Here is a 20,547-nt window from a genome sequence, read left to right as displayed (position 1 = left end):
GGAGAATGGGTAGCCCCTGAAGACCACAGCCCTGTGTGCAGTGTACTTGGGACAGGAAGCCATCTGGGACATGGTTCACTCATCAGCTGCAGCTGGCTCTAAGGGCGCAATCTTTGCGACTTTGAGCAGACAAACTTTGAGGTCAACCAAGTTACGTTTCAGACCCAAAAGGGAAAAACAGAGACACCATAACCCAAGATCTGCCAAATCACCTTCACAGGAGGGTTCTGACAGCACTGAAGTATCCATCCTTGGAGAAGCCAATGGAGCTAAATAAATCACAGCTCTAAACACCTGATTGCATCCTCCTGACTCGTCCATCCCCGTCATATTGTCCAGCTGCGCCCTGGCTGCTGCTGCTTAACAACTGTCCCAACTGCTTGTTATTTAAAGTCATTAAAAATGAGAAAGAGAAAAATCATTGCCCTGTTTTATTCTCTGCCATTATGCAAAGAGGCATTCTTCTGTTGAATCCTGGATTTAAATTCTGGAAAATTCTCTTCTACACAAGTGGTCATTTCCCTAGCCATTTTGTGAAACAAAACAAGTCCCCCTAGAGTCGATTCTTTAAAAATGTATATATTTAAAAAATATTTAGGGCTAATATATAGAAATTGAAATCTATTAGTACCAGAGTCAGTTTTATGCCTGCGGTATGGACTGTGTTTATTTGTGATTGTGGTACACAAGCAGATTTTTAAGGCTTAATACAATGTAAGGTTGCTTTTTCTATGACAATAAGAGTAACAAAGACAATGGCTTACTTTATGACACAAACACTTTTTAGTGATCTTTGAGAGTTTGAGTTCCTTGATATCAACTCCAGGTTGAATATCACAGTCAGAGATTTAATCAATAGACTTGTAGCAATTGATCTCTATCACCAACTCTTCATAGAAGCTCCATGCCACAGTCCAAATGTGCCCCATTTAACACAATGGACAAGCCCTGCAAAGGCACCTATTTTTGTAACCCGCCGCACTGCGCCATATCATAGAGCTGGAACACAGCTCCCTACGGACATTTTGGCTTCCAAGTTAGATGCAGCAATAAATGCGATTTTGATTGTCCCTTTATGTTGAATCTCTAAAGGGAAGATGGTCATTTCTTAACAAGACTTTCATTCTCTACATGACTCATGTTAAAATAAAAGTTCTGTGCCAGGCCCTAGGGCCCAGGCCCGCAAGAGAGGGAAGCACCCCACGTGGCGCCATCTTTTAAAATCTCTTAATTGTCAAGACTAGTGGATCTCTATTGCAGGAACATATTTCCTTTATAATCCAGGAGCACGCTCGGAGCGCTATTTGCCAGATTATGGTGTCCCCAAGGTTCTTAAGTGTTTATTTAACTTGAAGCTTTTCAGTACCTAAAATCATAAAATCAAATTTTTTACAAAAACTGGAAGCCCACTAAAGGGTATTAATTATGTTAGTATTTGCCTAAAAATACTCGAGGAAAAGCAATGCCTCTTTTTCACACAGCAAAATCGGTTGGATTAAAAAAGTCATTTTCATAATTTAAGCGAATTCTTTCACAAAGGGGGTTTGTTTCTTTACTCCTTTTCTCCACAGCAAGTTCTTTTTATCTTCTTGCTCTCCTTGCCAAATTCACTCTCCTATGAAAATCTCTGACAGTGTTCAAAAAGGCTGAACTGTCTGGCAGTTTGAGCAGGATCACGTCGATGCAGGCATGACGATTAACAGTTTTTATGGTTTCCTGTGAATCCTGTGAAGAGAAGTCGCAACTGGCCATGCGGTCGAAATGTGACCTGGTGCTGTTTTCTGTTGTTGGTTTTGTTCTGCTTCTGCAGGGGAGTTGGTGTGGGAGAGATAAAAGAGATGTTAGAAGTGTCACAGATTTCTGTCTCTCTAAATCAGGTGATTCTCTTGGAGACCACAGTCCACCTGCCTGGCAGGAAATCCCGCCTGGTCATGGGTTAGGTTCTTCCTCCAGCTTCTTAAAGCTGTTGGAAAATCTCTAGGTTTCTGTAGAGCAGGGAATTCAGCAAAGGCCTTTGGTCTCCAGTTCACAGTAACCATTCCATGTAGGCTTGTCCAGCCGCCATGCCTCTTGAAGACCCGGTGCTCGAACATGCCTGTTTCCTGGTCTCAGCAAAGGGCATCGTGGCCTGTGATCCTCGAGGCCTAGACTCTTGCCAACATCCCCTTGCCAACCCATCAGAAACCTCACCACCCCCGCTGCAAGCACTTTACAGGAGTGGGGTGCTGGTCCTCAATACTCCCAGGACTGAGCCTCCATCCACCTCCTTGTCTTGAGCAAAGCTTTCCAATCTTTTCTTCTCTAGCTACTTCTTTGTTTTGTCTTGAGTAGCATCTGGAAGAGTAGCAGCTGATGAAGTGGACCATCTAGGAGATGCTTTCCACTCTAGATGGAAATACAGATGTTTCCACTCTAGATGTTATAATTCCGTGATTCTGTGTTGTGTTCCTCGAAACCCACGATGTTACTGAATGTGGTGACAACAGACTAACCATGGTCATTACAGATCCCATCCTTTACTCAGTTCCAGGCACTGAGCTCTTCTCACTCTGCCTCTCAGCACCTCTGTGGAGTCAAGGGGCAGTGATGGTGGGCCAGGGCATGGTCCTTCAAACTGCCCTGGTTCCTGGATCCCTGGAGCCTGGCCTGGCATAGACTTTAATCTGTCCCCAGGGCACCTCTCCCTGACTCATCACACTCTCTGTTGCATGTCAGCGCATACAACTAAAGGACAATGAAAAGGTTTCAGAGAATTGAGTTGGGTCACGTTCATCAATTGTTAGCTCAAATGCCTTCTGGAAGAGCGTGAGATTATTATATTCCAGCCACCAAAATCCCTTTAATCCTCTTCGGAAACTGGACTGCAAGTTCATTTCCATAGCTCATTAACCTCTTTTGGATCGATTAGCTTCAAAATGTTGAAAATTGGTTTTTCGCCTTTTGAGGGTAAATTTGCAACCCTCAGCGTTTTGCGCTGGCTGAAAGTCCCTGAGTTGCTTGCCCCAGAGGGGAAAGGCTGGGCCTGATGAAGACAGTTCTAAGCTGGTGTCTTCTTAGGTTATACAATTCCAGGGGAGAGTGGGAGGGCCGCAAGGATTCAGGAGCTGCGTTTTCAGCACACTGGGACAAGCTCTGTATATCTTAGATTGATGGTACGCGCAGGATGCTTTTCGTTCTCCTGCCAGTGTCTTTCTTAAGTAGCTCTGTGGCAGCAGAGGACCCTGGGCTATTATGGCTGGAGAGTGGGGGTTAAATTGTCCACAAGAAAGAATTGCAGACCTCCCCAGATGTAAATGCTTAACAGAGATGGATTTTAATGGAAATCAATTTCACTCCTCCTAAGAAGCCTCTGGCTTCTTGGAGAATACAGACTGCTCACTGTTGATTACTGACATGATATTTCCTTTCTTTCTCCCCTCCCTTCCTGCCTTCCCAACCTGTTGGCAGCTGTCCATATCTGGCAGTGAAAATCACTCCTGCCATCCCCGTGGTTGGCGGCATACTGTTCTTCTTTGTGATGGGGACCCTGCTTCGCACCAGCTTCAGTGACCCCGGCGTCCTTCCGCGAGCCACGCCTGATGAAGCCGCCGACCTGGAAAGGCAAATAGGTAACCCTGAAGGTCGGCCCTCAGCCTTTGGCCACTTGCCACCTGTGCGGGGCCACAGTGCGGGAGGACAGGCGGAGGTGGCGGTGCAGGAGGGGCAGGGCGCTGGACGGTGCCACGTAACCCGGGAGGAGTCCCGGCAGCCTGCATCCCCTCGGCGGCAGGATGAGCTGAGGAGGAGGTGGGATGTACAGTGGTCGGAGGTAAGGCCGAGGGGCTGGTGCACGGGAGGCGGGCTGGTGGTGCCATCAAGCAAGGAACCACCCTGAGCCATTTCCTGATGTTTCTTTGAAGCCCGAGTGTCCGAGTCTGTTCTGAGGACCCTCAGTGGTGAGAGACCTGTAGATGTAGGTGACTCTCTCTATTCTCTTTTATAATCATCGTAGCTTAACTCCACTTTCCATAATATAAACCTGGAAAGGTCACATCTTAGACTGCTGTCTTATTTATCCAGCCTGGGATCCAGAATTTCCTTTGTTTTTTTATTTATTTATTTTTGCTGAGGAAGATTGGCCCTGAGCTAACATCTGTGCCAATAGTCCACTATTTTGCATGTGGGTCACCACCACAGCATGGCTAGGGACAAGTGGTGTAAGTCCGCTCCTGAGAACCGAACCTGGCTGCCAAAGCAGAGTGCACGGAACTTAACCACTAGACCACAGGGCCAGCCTCCAGAATTTCCTTTATTATGGCATAAAAAAGGTATATATTGAGATATATTGACATGAATAGCTTTATTTTTCCTTAGGTATTGAAATATTAGGATAACAAGTTTACATCAATCCATTCTAAAGATATTACAACAAATCTTAATTTGTCACACAACAAACTTTTAAAGCTCTTTTTTCTAATTAAAAAGAGAGCTTTCTCTCTCCCTTAAAAATTTGCATTTCAAAGCCTTCCCAGTGGGGTAGTGGTTGAGTTCATGTGCTCCACTTCAGTGGCCTAGGGTCCACGGGTTCAGATCCTGGGTGCGGACATACACACCGCTCATCAAGCCATGCTGTGGTGGTGTCCCACATACAAAGTAGAGGAAGATTGGCACAGATGTTAGCTCAGGGCCAATCTCCCTCACCAAAAATAAAAAAATAAAAAAAAATAAAATTAGTCTTATAAAGCATATTTTTAGAAAAGATGTTTGAATTTGTGAATGTGTAGCTTTGCAGTGGTGCATCAGTTAATTTGACAAGAGTGGCAGAGGTGTTCTGGTGACTCAGTGTGAGCACAAAGTTTAGGCATGAAAAATCCATTGACAGTTAGTTCTCTCCCAGTATTCCTCCCATTCCATGGGCTTCGTTCCCTCCCCAGCCTCACTCAGCCGAGAGACTCTCCCTGCCTTTTCCACAGTGTAAAGAGATACAAGTGTGGGTCTTGATAGGCAGTGTCTGCTCTGGTCTGCCGTCCCTAAGCACTGAAGCACAGTTGTGCCTTTCTCTGAGGATCTGCCTCTATCCTTTGTCCCTGTCGCCTGGGTAGGAGCAGTAAAGGAGTTGATAGCAGGAGTGTATGGTGGGTGGTCTGCTGAGCAGCAGCCTTTTTGTGTCCTGAGGTAGGGGTGGGAAGAAGCAGCAGTGGGGAGACAGTCTCTTTCTTACCACCGCATTTTGGGACATCAAGACAGGACATTAATTCATAATTTAAAGCCTCACATTTATAGCACATTAATAATTTATAAAGACCATCCATGGCGATCATGGAATTTGATCACATCCAAGCAAGTTTGTGAGGAAGACTTTATCATTACACCCACTTTACAGATAAGGAAACTAAGCCCCAAAGAGGCAGATGGGAGAAAGTGGCAGAGCCAGAGCCTCGAACCCACATCAGCTGGATCTCAGCCCTTGTTCTTTCCAGGTTGTCATGTCACAGGGGGGAGAGGGAGACCAGGCCCACTTTCCTTCAAGGACTAGAAGTGGACCTATAGCAAGAACACAGTCTGTGCCCACATCTTTAGCACACAGCTTGAAAATCTTCCACTCCAGCAGTGCGCACAGAGCCCAGCTCCCCACACTGGCCGTTAATCATTTTCCTGCTGTGATCCTGGTTTTTTCCCCTGCCTCCCAGTTAGTGCAAGAAGCATCGGCAAAGTCAGCAAGATTAGGAACCAGTTTTCTGCCTTTCTTAAAAGGGACTATAAAGAGTGACCATGAAACTCTCTATTATAAATGCAGATTCTAACAGGCACAGAGTTCCCATTCATCCTTATTAATATTGAGGAAGTTAAGCAATTCACTCAAGTTTTTTTTTTTCATTTTTCTTTTTTTTTTTTTGCTTAAAGTTGATAACCTTAGAGCAGTATTTTTTTTTTTTTCAGTGAGGAAGACTGGCCCTGAGCTAACATCTGTTGCCAATCTTCCTCTATTTTATATGTGGGTCACCACCACAGCATGGCTTGACGAGCAGTGTGTATGTCCATGCCTAGGATCTGAACCGCAAACCCTGGGCCACTGAAGGAGAGTGCACAAACTTAACCACTACACCAATGAGCTGGCCCCTAGAATAGTGTTTTTTAATATAAGTATTTGTAAAAGGCAGCTCTGCCCTGTGCCGCCCCCCACTCCCACCCCACGGAGACATAGATTGTGTTGAGAGAACGAGATGGGCTAAAGGATAAAACCACGTTTTGTTTCCTGCAAAGGAGAGCAGAGGATCTTCAGAGACAGGACGTCAGTGTGGCAGAAATGAGTAGCTTGTCACATCCTCTCCTCAAAAGTCAACAATAAACCTGAACAAAATAGTGAGAAACAATCATTTCATGGTTCTGGAATTTGACCATGTTGAGAAGCGGTTATTCATGAAAAACTGTAGAACTTTGGGTAAGAGCAGTGAGAGTCTGGGGCCTTCTCACTTGGGGCTGCTCCACTGTCACCCTGAATTCCAAAGGGGAGGAAGCTCTACCTAGACCAGGGCAAGCCCTGAAAACCAGCAGCTTCCCTGTCTGAGGGGCTGTCTTGGTTTGGAGTGGAGTATGGAAAAAATCAGTAACTGAAACTTTCACCTTAAGAAGCTAGATAAAGAAGAGCAAACTAAACTCAAAGCAAGCAGTAGTAAGTTAGCATTAAAGATGAATAGAAATCAATGAAATAGAATACAGAGAAAATCAGTGACACCAAAAGTTAGTTCTTTGAGAAGAGCAGTGAAAGTGGCAAACCTTTCACCATCCTATCCCCTCCCCCCAAGAAAAGACAGAGAGAAGATACAAATTAGCCAAATCAGGAGGCATCACCATCTGCAGAAATTAAAAGGATTTTAACTTTATGCTGCACATTAGACAACTTAGATGAATGAACAAATTCTTAGAATGCCACAATGATCAAAAAGATGACTCAAGAAGAAATAGAAAATCCAAAGAGACCCATAACAAGTAAAGAAATTGGTTGTTTATGTGAAAAAGATCGATTTGAATCCTTACCTCACACCATACATAAAAGTTAATTTCAGAGACCTAAATATAAGAGTTAAAACTACAACACTTCTGGAGAAAACATAGAAGAAAATTTTTGTGATGTTGGGTTAGGCAGAGTTCTTAGATATGACACCAAAAGCATGATTTGTAAAAGAAAAAAATGATAAATTGAATTTCATCAAATTAAAAACTTTTGTGCTTCATGAGACACTATTAAGAAATTGAAAAGACAAGCCACAGACTGAGAGAAAATATTTGCATATTATATATCTGATAAAGTGTCTTGTTCTTGTGTCCTGAATATATAAAGATCTCTTACAACTCAATAATAAGATAAAGAACCCAACTAAAAATGAGAAAAGGATTTGAATAGACATTTTTCCAAAGAAGATATATGAATGGCCAATAAGCACATAAAAAGATGCTCAACATCATTAGTTATTAGGGAAATGCAAATCATAACCAGAGTGAAGCACCATTTCACACCGACTACAGTGACTCTAATCAAAAATACTGACACTAAGGGGCCAGCCCCATGGCCAAGTGGGTAAAGTTCCACACCCTCCTCTTTGGCGGCCCAGGTTCACGGGTTCAGATCCCAGGTGTGGAGCTACTCCACTCATCAGCCATGCTGTGGAGGCGTCCCACATACAAAGTAGAGGAAGATGGGCACAGATGTTAGCTCAGGGCGAATGTTCTTCAAGCAAAAAAAGAGGAAGATTGGCAACAGATGTTAGCTCAGGGAGAATCTTACTCAACAAAAAGGACAAAAACAAAAACGACCCCACAAATACTGACAATCAATAACAAATGTTGATGAGGACATGGAGAAATTGGAACCCTCATGCATTACTGGTGGGAATGTAAAATGGTGCAGCCACCTTGGAAAACAGTTCCTCAAAATTCCTCAAGAAATTAAACATAGAGGTACCATATCACCCAGCAATTCTACTTCTAGGTATATAGCCAAGAGAAATGAAAACATATGTCCTCGAATGTGCGTTATACCTAATAGCCAAAAACCGGAAACAACCCGAATGTCCATCAATGGGTGAGCTGATGGAAAATATGAGGTATACCCACACAATGGAATACTACTGAGCAATAAAAAGGAGTGAAGAGTTGACGTAACATGGATGAACCCAGAAAACATTATGCTAAGTGAAAGAAGCCAGGTCAAAAGGCTGCATATTGTGTGACTGTGTTTATGTGAAATGTTCAGAAAGGGCAACTCTTTAGAGACAGAAAGCTGGTCAGTGATTGCCTGGGCTGGGGGTAGGAGTGAGAACTGACCGGACACGGGCATGAGAGAACTTGTTGGGGCAATGAGAATGGTTGTGATGGTTGCACAATCTAATAAATTTACTAAAAATCATTCTAACGTACACTTATAATGGATTACTGGTATAGTATATAAATTACACCACAATAAAGTGGTCAAAAATAAAAAGGAAGAAGAGAGGAGGGGAGAGAGGAGGAAGATGGAGTGGAAGGAAGGTCCCACCCATCCTGCAGTTGTGTGTCTTAAAGCTGTTGGACACTTTCTAAACCTCATTCCTCCTTGTTCTTACCTGGAGAATGGGAAGAGTGACGCACATCCTGTAAGGTTCTTGTCAGGATTGGCCTAGCTCAGTCACTGGCAGTATTACTTTAAGAAAAATATTCTCCTCTTTTCCCACCCAGCTCTCGCTTCACCTTCTTCAAACATCGATTCTCATAAAAAGCGACCTGAAATGCGATAGGAATAAATGGCAGAGCTGATACAACGTGCGGCTCATGCTTTATCCAGAGTCCTCCCGTTGATTACTTGGCTGCGGAAAATGAGATTATGTCCCAGTGAAATCTTAGCACATTTATTTTCCTATCTAAAGAAGGAAAAAGGAAAAATGAGATTTGGAAACTTTTCGGTATTAGGTAATTAATTCTAATTATCCATAGTGTACCTCTACTTACAGAAGCCCGTAAGAGCCGCTTGAGACCAGCCATCTGAGTCATTTACTGAAGACTCGCCAAGGCCCTGGACAGCGTCGCCCGTCCCCAGCTTTCTGGAGGGGAGCGGGTGGTGAGGAGGAGGCTGTGCGGCTCAGAGTCTGTTAGTCTCTTGAAAGGCCTTCCTCTTCTTTTTTCTGAAAGAATTCTCCCAGTTACTTATGTCGCAGCTAGAAGGACGGCAATGACCAGCACCAGGGGTCCCCAGGGGTGTCGCCGGGTCACTGCAGTCCTGTGTGTAAATTACAGTTGTGGAAGTTCAGTTTTTTCAGTTCACTTGGGGACGATCAGATACTAAGCGACGGATTAGGGGTTGGAAAAAAATTACAAGATGCTGTATCATAAATCATGGGATCAAAGCATTTCATTACAATTAGGGATAGACCTTTGCAGGCATCCAGATGGAGACAAGGGCGGGCCTGCCTCTCCGCTCCCTGTTCCCCATGCGCCCTCTCTTCCCATCCTCTCCACGGTCCTGAGGAGGGAAGTCAGGCCAAATGGGCACCCGGCTTGCTGGGCTCCGAGAGCAAGGCTCCTTATTTAGCAAACTCTCCCCCGGTGTCACGGTGACCTCGACACAGAGGAAGTGATCTCAGGGTCGCTTGGTGGGGGTGGAATCAGATCAAAGGAAGCTGAGTGGTGTTTAGGACATTCCCTCGAGCTGGGCAGCATCTGAAGAACTGTTGCCTTCGCTCTGCGCCTTCTACTGACTGGCTCGAACACCAACCTGTTAGATCAGTGCGCACGTGTCTGCCTCTGTCTCTTTCCCTCCCTCCCTCGTTTCCCTCCCTTTCCTACCCTCCTTTCCTCCCCGCATCGTCCTTCTCCTCTCCTTCCTCCCCCTCCTCCTCTCTCTCATCCCCTTCTTCCTCCTCCCCTCCCCTCCTCCCTCTCCTCTCTCATCTCCTCCTCTCTCCTCCCCCTCCTCCTCCTTTCTCCTCCTCCCCCTCCCCTCCTCCCTCTCCTCTCTCTCCTCCCCCTCCTCCTTCTTTCTCCTCCTCCCCCTCCTCTCCTCCCTCTTTCCCTCTTCCTCCTCTCTCTCCCCCTCCTCTCTCATCTCCTCCTCTCTCTCCTCCCCCTCCTCCTCCTTTCTCCTCCTCCCCCCCTCTTCCTCCTCCTTCTCCTCTCCTCTCCCACCCCCTCCTCCTTCCCTGTCTTCCCTTCCTCTTGCTTCTCCTCCTCCTTGTTCTCTCTCTCATACTCCCTCCTTTGGTCAAATTCTCATCATCCAACAATTTTTCTTATAGTCCACAGAACCAATCACCATTTCTAAGACTCCAGTTTATCTCCCATTATTTCCCGAATTAGCCCTTGGACTGGGTATCCTCTAGAGGAGATATTTGGGAAGCGTGGCCCAGCAGCTTCCCCATCCTGAGGAAACGCAGGCATTCTCAGCGGCTCAGTCTTCCACCATCCCAGACACTGCGACTCCTGGGAAGAGTCCCACGGGAACGGGATGTTTTCGCCACCACTTCCACCTGCTGGAGTCTTTTCCCCGAAGACATCTTCATTCAATGTTTAAGAGCAGAAACATTTTAATTGGAATTTTAACAAGACTGATGGATTTTTGTTAAAGAAAAATACTTTCTGAGGAGAACACTATTAAGCCAATTTAAGACCTCGATCAATTTTGTCTATTGCAAAGCCAAACTATTTCCAATTTTTTCCCATTTCCATTTTTATTTTACTAAAATTATTTTTATTGGAGTAATTTCTTATCTGCATAAAATTTATAACTAAGATTATTTTTATTGATCAGATTTCTTTTAATATCATGAAAGCTGTCATTGTCAATTTTTTTATAGAACTATTATTTCTACGAAGGCAAATTTTCCTGATGATTTGATTTTTTACCATGTGAATTTTTTAAGCCATTATTGGTTGCTTTTTGTGTTGGTTATTCCTATCTTGTAAGATTCACCATGAAATTGCTTTGAAACTTGATGGATTCTTACTCTTTGCCTCGTGATTAATATATTGTCTGTGATGGATCTGTGATAAGATCTTCCATACACTTGGCAGTCACTTTGTGTTCTGTACATCGGATGTCCAGGCTGTTGCGTATATAGGGAAGAAAAAATGCAGGGGTCACAGGTCGTGAATCTGATTGGTTTTTGCCAGTTTTCTTTTCAGAAGGTGACATTTTCTGACCATTTCCCCCAATTCTTATTTGCATCTCCGTATTCACCTCCAAAATTACCACCATTTATCCTTTGTGTAATTGTTATTAGAAGTGGTCATTTCGGCATCTCATGAGCATTCTGCCGGGCCCCAGAACTCGCTCCAGAGTTGAATTATGCCCACCTGTGTGAGATTCCCTTCTGCCTCTACCATTCTCTCTCCTCTGCCCCTTTCTGCCCTGTTCTTTCCAGAATGATTGCGATGCCACTTCATTAGCTTTTGGGCTTTCTTTTCCACGTACCCGCTTAAGCATCTACCGGTGTCTGTTGAAATAAAATCTTCTCTGTGCTTTTCCTGAAATTAGTTTGATGGTCCATGATGAACAGGTAGAATAATATTCATAGCTATTTTTTACTGGGTGCTTCTCTTGTGCCAGGCATCAAGCTGAGCTCTTTCCACGTATGATCTCATTTAATACTCACAACAGCCACTCCATGATGTTGAGACAGTCTTAATGTTCCTGTTTATTTATCAGAAAGCCAGTGCTCAGAAAGGAAAGTGACTTGCCAAAGGCCATCTGGCCAGAGCTGGGAGTCCAGTGCAGGTCCATCTGCCATCACACACATCTGCTCTTCACCACAGCTCGGTCCTGCCCACCATCTTGGGGCCTTGGGGAGCCAGGCCATGAGTGGGAGACTTATGGGCTCACTGGAGCAGAGAGCATAAGTTATTTTCACTCTCCTCCTAGACTGTCAGCATCCTCCAGCCCTCCAACTTTCCTCTCCTGTTGGCTGACCCTTCCCATCACATCCACAGCTCAGAAGAGAGAGCCGTGGCCAGCAGACTGTGGCTAGAGGGCCTGGTTCTCAAATCCTGGGCCCAAGCGGGCAGAGAAGGAAGAACTTCAGGGAAATTCCAGACAATGATGCCCCTCTTGGAGCTGCCTGAAGATAGAGGGGCCTTTATTCCAGTGGGACTCTCACTGATGTCCAGATGTTCTGTGATGTTTGTGAAGGAGCTAAGGAAAGTGGGGAGCGGGGAAGTCCCACCATGTCTGAAGTATCGTCTGAAACAGACAAAGGCTTCTGAAGAAAATGGCATCCTAGGAATAAGAAGAAATAGATTCCTTGCTTGGGGGAAAATGCTAGAATCATCTAGTGTGTACCAACGCCAGGGAAGGGTAGGCAGAGAGTCTCCCACACAGACACAGGGTGGTGGCTCAGAATGTCAAAATTCCTGATTGTCTCTTTAAAAAAAAAAAAAAATCCCAGACAGGGAGATCTGGAAACCAGATGTCACAATTCAAATTATGGTATTTGGGGAAATACCACAAGCTTCTAAGGGTTGAGTTCTGAGGGAAGGAAGGAGCCGGAGATTTTGTTTTTCTGAAGAAATTGGAAGGATGGGTGTTGCCCATCCAGGATGTTCATTGAAAGCTCTCTTATTTCTTCTTCCTATAGAAATCCAGACTTGTCTGAACGTACCCTGTGTTGGAATGGAGGCCAGTTTCTGATGCAAATGTGTTTACTTGTGTGTGAGGTTAGGACACTGTAGGTGTGATGGTTGGAGGGGAGAATTATCATGACATAGAGAAGCACCCTACAGCTCCTCACTTCTGGCGGGTGCCCTTTACAGAGTCGACTTCACGGTCTTCCCGAGAGCTTTGTGGGTGGCGAGTGGTATTTGCCTCCTTCTTCCAGGAAGAGAAATTGAAACAAGGGGGGCTAGTTAACTTGCTGAGATCACTCTTCTCTGCTCCCACTTCACAGAGCCTAGGAATCTAAATACCTACGTCCACATAGGTATTTTAGTGACCTCTGTGTTTCCCATCTTGAATCTGCTGGTCGTCTCTCTTAATGTATTATGTCTTAATAGGTTGAAGATTTGACTTACGTACATGTACGTATGCACAGATTTAGAATCTTTTCTATAGAATTGGTGAACTTCTTCCCAGGAGCAGTGAGATCAGCTCATTTCAGATAAGGGGAGATCTCTTTTCCTCTCTCACTGCACCAATGTCACATTCTTTAAAGAGTTTGTGTTAAATCAGCAAAATGATGGCATAGGGCAATGTTGACATGCTTTGCTAAAAAAAAATGCACTGTAATTATAATCAGTTCCCATATACAAGGCCACGAAAGGGGAAAGGAGGATGAAGCAACGAGGGTGAGAAAAAGGTCAACTTTGAGGGAGCAGGGGAAGCCAGAGGCTGCAAGGAGGGGAAATCAAAGATTAAGTGGCATTAATGGGAAGGAAAAATTGGGACCACATGGCTCAAAAATATGGGCAAAGGAAAGAGCAGGGGGTCTGGAGCATGTCAATGGAAACGAGAGGCCCAACCTCACCCAGCCAGGGGCACTAAGAAAGCTGCTGATACAAGGATCCCATCAATGTCACAAAAAGGCTTTGGGAATCCACCTCTCTGACCCCAGGCTGGCTGGTCCCCTGCAATGCTGAGTCATAGAACATTCCATCTTAAAGGGACCTCAGCAATCCTGGAGATCATCCTGGACAACTCCCTCAGTTTACAGACAAGTAAACTGAGGCTCAGAGAGAGACAGGTACAGATCCGCCCCGCTCACGTAGAGCTAGTCAGTGTCTGGTCCTGGGGTCCCGACTCCCCGTCCAGGTACTGTACCTTTCCTTTGACTTCTCTGCTTCTGAAACGGAATCCCTAAATCCTTGCTACGCAAAGTGAGGTCTGTGGAAGAGCAACGTCAGCAGCACCTGGAGCTTATTAGCAACGCAGACCCTGAGGCCCCGGCCCGAGTACTGGATCAGAATCTGCAGGTTAACAAGATCCATCACAGGTGATTCTCGTGAAAGCTGAGAAGCACAGCCCTAATGCCTTTCCACTCTCCACTCGGTGACAAGTCACCGAACCCAGGCCCTTCCTCTCCAACACTCAGTAAGCTCTCAGGACTGTCATATTTTCAAGAGTTTGGCTAACTAGCAATTCATCTACATTGAGCGCTCAATGTAATAACCTCCCTGCAGTTCCTCTGAGTCAGTGGCGTTTTATTTATTATTATTTATTAATAATAACTGTACTAATAAATACTTTCTGTTTAGATAACGCTTTACAGATTCCAAAGTACATATACATTTTTATTATCAGTAAAGTATATGGTTATGAGCACAGGCTCCATAGCTAAATTGACTGAGCCTGCATCCCAGCTCTTGCACTTGCTGTGTGACCCTGAGAAGCGTTTTAACTTCTCTGGGCCTCGATTTTAGTGAACGTAAAATAGACCCACGGAGTGCAAAGATGCATTCCGGCGTTATCATTCTGTGATTTTTACAAATAAATCTTTTTTCCTCCTTTGCTTGACCATGAAAATCCAGGAACCTAAATGCTTTAGAAGGTTCTTTAGCCTGCTCAGCTAACTACTTAAACAGAAGGAATGACGTATTCTGTTAATAATTTTAGAATGCAAGGCCACACGCACACCCATGTAAATTCAACACGTAAGCTGTTAAGTGCCAAAAAATAAGCGAGATATTTAAATGACTCACTGGAATATTACTATCATTATTACTTTAACTGGCGTGCTTGGGAGGATTAAGCGAGACGATGAAACAATAGCTCTTTTGAGTGAGAAATGAGTCAGTCCATCAATAGGTTTTAGGGGGAAGTGAAAGATAAGGGACTGCCTCCAAGAATCAGCAGGGCGTTTTGGGCAAAATAGCGATCTGGCCACGCTGCTGAGTGCGCCCGGCGGGAGGAGGAGGTGAGGCGAGAAGGGCTTTTCAGGAGAGAGGTCCCCCTGGAGGAGGTTAATCAGAAGAGTGGGCAGGCTTTCTGTGCCGGGAAATGGGAGGCATTTTCTTATTACAAGTGTAGAGCAGCATGAAAGGCAGTGCAGGAATAAAGGGAGAAAAAGAGCTCAATGAGGAGAGAGGAAGTAGACCAGGGCGAGGAGGTGTGGCCGGGCTCCGCTGGGAGGAGACAGGAGGGGCTGGGCAGGTGCGGGCGGGGAAGGGATTACCCCGGCCTCGCTGAGCAGGAGAGATGCTCAGAGAACGTGCGCTGCGGTCAAAGAAGCAGTAGGCGTTCCCTGAAGTTTTCTTGGGAAGGGCTTTTTTAAAAAAGAAACGGACTAAGGAGCCATCCCACGCTCTGCTTCACCATAAACATTTGCTTGTTTTGTAGTTTGGGGTCCAGACCAGGCATCTGATTTAACCAAAAGCCGCTTGCCAAACAACCCACTTTGTGTCTCCGCTTATCCCTTACCTGCCATAGAGGCCCCTGTGTCCTTTGTGTGCTCCCCTCTGTGAACATAGAACTTGGCAGAGGTGTCATCTTTGGGGTCTGTGATATTAATGACACTGTGCCACAATCATCACCCTTTGGAACTTGGTATAATCAAACCAGCTCATTGTTGCCTTTCCACATGACTGTTCTTCTTTCTTTAGAATTTAATTCTGTAGAGTAGGGATTCACAGCCGGTTTTGTGAAGGCTGTATCTCCTTTCCCTTCTAGAAGACTCGGGTGCCCTGGAAAACTCAAGTCTACGTTATGGGAGCTAGATCGACTGTTGTCTTGTGTTTCTTGTAGATAAGCTCTAAGGCTAAGACTCGTTGCCTATGAACATGAGTAGAGTAATGTCTGCTGAGTGTAATCTGAAGTTTGATGTGGTCACTAGGAGTCACTTGTAACCAACATGCAGAGGCTGGAAGGTGCCTGGGAGAAAAGACAGAGAAGGTGTGAGCGGGTGCTCCCCCGGAGGAATGGTGGGGTCCTCCAGCGAGGGCTCTTATGCCACCACGTTTGGCGAGGAAAAACTTCCTCACATTTCCTCACTTGCACCCATACTTGGCAATATGTCCAATGGAAATATACTGCGAGCCACATCTATAATTGCAAACTTTGTGGTAGTGACGTTTTAAAAAGTGGAAAGGAGGGGCCGGCCCAGTGGCTGAGTGGTTAAGTTTGCACGCTCTGCTTTGGCAGCCTGGGGTTCGCTGGTTTGGATCCTGGGCGCGGACCTGGCACCACTCATCAAGCCATGCTGTGGTGGCGTACCACATAGAACTAGAATGACCTACGACTAGGATATATAGCTATGTACTGGGGCTTTGGGGAGGAAAAAAAAAAAGAGGAAAATTGGCAACAGATGTCAGCTCAGGGCCAATATTCCTCACCCAAAAAAAAACAATAATAAAAATAAAAGTGAAAAAGTGAAAAAGGAACAGATGAAATTAACTTTAATAATATTTTTTATTTAACCCAGTATATCCAAAGTATTATCATTTCAACATGTATTCAATATAAAAAAATACTAATGAAATCTTTCACATTCTTTTTTGTTGTTGTTTCTTTGGGTTTTTTATGTATGTGAGGAAGATTGGCCCTGAGCTAATATCTGTTGCCAAACTTCCTCTTTTTGCTTGAGGAAGATTGTCACTGAGCCAACATCTGTGCCGATCTTCCTCTATTTTATGTGGGATGCGCCACAGTGTGGCTTGATGAGCAGTGCTATGTCCGTGCCCGGGATCTGAACCTGTGAATCCCAGGGCGCTGAAGCAGAGCACACAAACTTAACCACTACGCCACCGGGCCAGCCCTGATTCTTCGTTTTTTGTACTGAGTCTTTCCAATTGTGTATTTCACACTTACAGCACATTTCAATTCAGGTTGGCCACATTCCAAGAGCTCAGTAGACACATGTGACAAGTGGCTCTGTATCAGACAGTGCAGATTTACGGGACAAAGAATGAGACCTAAATACTTATTGAAATCGCTCAGAGTTAGTGGTTTTGTTTATCTTGTTTTGGATCATTTGAAAGAAAAGCTGGGGAAAATTTTTTTTTAATGTCATCATTTTTTGTTTGTTTTTGAAGGAGAACTTCAATAATTCATTCGTTCATTCACCCCCTCATTCAATATACAGTCGGCCCCCGGTATCCTTGGGGTCTGCGGTTGGTTGAATCCACGGATGCAGAACCCGCAGATACAGGGGGCCAACCAAAGGACTGGAACATCCATAGATTTCGGCATCCATGGGGGGTCCTGGAGCCAATTGATACCACAGGACCACTGTATATTTATTGAGTGCTTACTGAATACTAGGCACTGTGATAAAGGCAAATTATATTCTTAACTGATATCTTCTTTTTTTGTTGTTTCTATCAATCTAATTCTGAAGTTATAAACAATGGAATCATCTGAGATGCCCGAACAGATTCATTATTATTATTAATTAATATGGTGGAATTCCATGCTATGATTAGGCCCCCGGTTCTTAAACTTGGGCACACGCCATAACCACCTGAAGGGGCTGTTAAAGCAGATGGCTGGGCCCACCTCCAGAGTTTCGGGGTCAGTAGGTCTGGGGTGGGGCCTGATAATTGGCATTTCTGGCAAGTTCCCAGGAGCAGCTGATGGTGCTGGGCTGGAGGCCACACTCTGAGAACCGCTGGGTTAGAGATGTGGTTCCTCCTTTAAGACCCTTCACCTTTTACGTGTTCCACATATCTGCAGGCACAACCCAGCATCTCAGGAGGGCTGAAGAAGCACGAGAGGCACGGGTCTCAAAGGGATTCATTGGGGAATGCGTCAATGACCTTCCAGTGGTCTCTTACCTGAGATGGAGATGTAATGACCCAAATGGGAAATTCTTTGAGAAACTTATTTAAGAACAATACCCAGGGACTGAATGATCTGGTGTGGCCTCATCTGTGGTTGCGTCCCGTGTTTATGCTTTGGGGACCAGCATCACAGATTGTGGCCGAGCTAACCCCTCTCTGCACAGATCTCAGGACAAGGTAGCTATCACTTAACACCTGCCACCGATTTCCAGAGCTCACACTTTGGCTGGGGTGAGGGGGCTGAGAGTAGCCCAAGCTTATCAGAGCTTTGGGTCCCACGTGCTAGCAGAAGGATGATGAAAGCTTTCCTTCCGGTGCCTTGCAGAGGAAGTCTGCCTTTCTCGCTCTGTCAAAGGACTGCTGATACCTGAAGCCAGCTGGAGCTGTCATCTGTCCCAAACAACGTGGGACTGCCCTCCTCATGTGTGTTTTGCCAAGGGCTGCTCCAAAGCTTAAACCCTAGCAGGTAGAGATGGGGGACGTATATTATTTTACAAGATGTAAATCTTCTGCACTCACTCAGGTATAGTGGATCCATCTGGGAGGATAAGAGTTGGGCCATCCCAGGTGTCACTGGGACCAGAACTTTCTAACTGGATCCTGGTAGCATTCCTTATGTCCTACAGTTGATTCAGATTATTTTTTAATTTTTAAAAATTTTTAAGTATTTATGCTTTTTTTTTTTTTTTGCTGGGAAAGATTTACCCTGAGCTAACATCTGTTGCCAAGCTTCCTCTCTCTTTTTTTTTTCCCTCCCCCAAGTCCCAATGCATAGTTGTGTATTCTAGTTGTAAGTCCTTCTACTTCTTCTTTGTGAGCCACAGCCACAGCATGGCTACTGACAGACGGGTGGTGTGGCTCTGTGCCTGGGAACCAAACCTGGGCTGCCACAGCAGAGCGCACTGAAATTTAACACTAGGCTGTCAGGGCTTGCTCTGATTCAGTGTTTGAAAGGAACCAGGGGCCAGCCCCATGGTGCGGTGGTTAAGCTCACACGTTCTGCTTCAGCGGCCCAGGGTTCACCAGTTCGGATCCCAGGTGCTAACATGGCACCACTTGGCAAAAGCCATGCTGTGGTAGGTGTCCCACATATAAAGTAGAGGAAGATGGGCATGGATGTTAGCTCAGGGCCAGTCTTCCTCAGCAAAAAGAGGAGGATTGGCAGCAGATGTTAGCTCAGGGCTAATCTTCCTCAAAAAAATAAATAAGTAAAAAGAAAGCACCCAAAAAAGAGACCCACTCTGAATGGAGGCCTCTGGTCCTTTAGTTTTTAGTTTATGTAATTTTACCAAAGTTCAGGCCCATCTTTTTTGAAGAAGAAGATTAGCCCTGAGCTAACATTTGCTGCCAATCCTCCTCTTTTTGCTGAGAAAGACTGGCCCTGAGCTAACATCCATGCCCATCTTCCTCTACTTTATATGTGGGACACCTACCACAGCATGGCTTGTCAGTCGGTGCCATGTCTGCACCTGGGATCCGAACTGGCGAACCCCAGGCCGTTGAAGCGGAACGCGTGAACTTAACTGCTGCACCACTGGGCCGGCGGCAGGCCCATCTTACTGAATTCAGAATGTCAGCTGAGCCTCATCTAAAATGACAACACATATTCTCACCAAGTCAGAGACCTTTCATCTAATTATTATTACAAATTCCACCCACAATGTGTGCAGGCCTCCTTCATAGGTTGGGATTCTAGGCTTTTCTAGCCAGCGAGTGAAGCATGGGCATTTGGGATGGGGCTGCTCCTCTTTTCTCCACTGCGACGCTGGTGACCCCTGTGCAGAGAGAGAGTTAGTGAGAGAAGCACAAGAATTTCCGTAGCTGCCGCCCACCTTCCCTCAGCTTCCTCACCATGGGTGGGCAGCCGTGGGTCAAGGCTTGGCCACTTGTGCCCTATATAAACCCCCACTGAGTTATGGGGCTGCCACCAGAGCTGCGAATGGGGGGTGGTGGTCTTTTCTCCCTGCTATTCAGTTATCTTTTCAGGAAAGACCTGTGACAGACGAGGGAGCAGTTGCCAGATGTTCTGTGCACCCACAACTTAAACGCCTCGACATCAATTTCAGGTCACTGATACGCCTTCCTCACCTCCACACCCATTCTAGTAAAAAGAAAGACATGATTTCTCTTAGATGCAGGTGACCAGGTTTTGCTTCCGTATATGATGTTAATCCCGTGAATACCAACAAAAAGGTCAAGTTCTTAGAAAAGAATACAGAAATGAAACCTGTCTCGAACAGGTGGCCCATGTTATTGTGGCTGGTGCCGACAGGAGGCTGACTCCGCTCAGCCCATCCCCTCGTTGGACAAACTTTCGGTTGGTGACTACAAAGAGACTTCTGTATTTTCCTGTCAGTGAGCGCAGAATGTTTCAAACATTTATGTGGCTATTTTTTATCTTGTGATGACATGTCCCAGACATTTAATGAAAAATATTCCTGGCTGGCTGTTTGGTTAGAAAATTAATCATTAGCAATTAATCTGTTATAAGCACAGCACTGTCTTAAGTACTGTGGAAGAATCGAAAGAAATCTAGCTGGAGGCTGGCATACACAAGTGAAACCCCAGAAGGCCTTAAAAAGAAAAACCCAGCAATTTATTTTCTCGCAGTTCTGGAGGCTTAGAAGTCCATGATCAAGGTGTCGGCAGGTTTGATTTTACCTGAAGCCTCTCTTTGGTTTGCAGACAGCTAAGAAGGCTTTTTTTTTTTTTTTTTAAAGAGGAACATCAACAAGGACAGATGATGGTGATGCAAGGTTTGCAATCTTTGCACTATTGACAGTTTGGTCCAGAGAATTCTTTTTGGTGGGGGTGGGGGGGTGTGAGGATTGTCCT

The 20,547-nt window shown here is 45.3% G+C and overlaps 1 protein-coding gene across 5 annotated transcripts in view; it reads left to right on the top strand.

Moving 5' to 3' along the window:
- Nucleotides 1-20,547, top strand: part of ZDHHC14 (zinc finger DHHC-type palmitoyltransferase 14) — a 283,988-nt gene that overhangs the window by 164,179 nt on the left and 99,262 nt on the right. For all 5 annotated transcript variants that reach the window (XM_046670055.1, XM_046670052.1, XM_046670051.1 and 2 more), the window contains one exon: nt 3,448-3,608. In XM_046670055.1, coding sequence (XP_046526011.1) covers nt 3,448-3,608 — 161 coding nt within the window. The remainder of the gene's footprint in view (nt 1-3,447; nt 3,609-20,547) is intronic.

This window comes from Equus quagga, chromosome 8, assembly GCF_021613505.1.
Source record: "Equus quagga isolate Etosha38 chromosome 8, UCLA_HA_Equagga_1.0, whole genome shotgun sequence".
Lineage (NCBI taxonomy): Eukaryota > Metazoa > Chordata > Mammalia > Perissodactyla > Equidae > Equus > Equus quagga.
The sequence above is the reverse complement of the archived record's forward strand: the minus strand, read 5'-3'. Positions and strand labels throughout refer to the sequence as shown.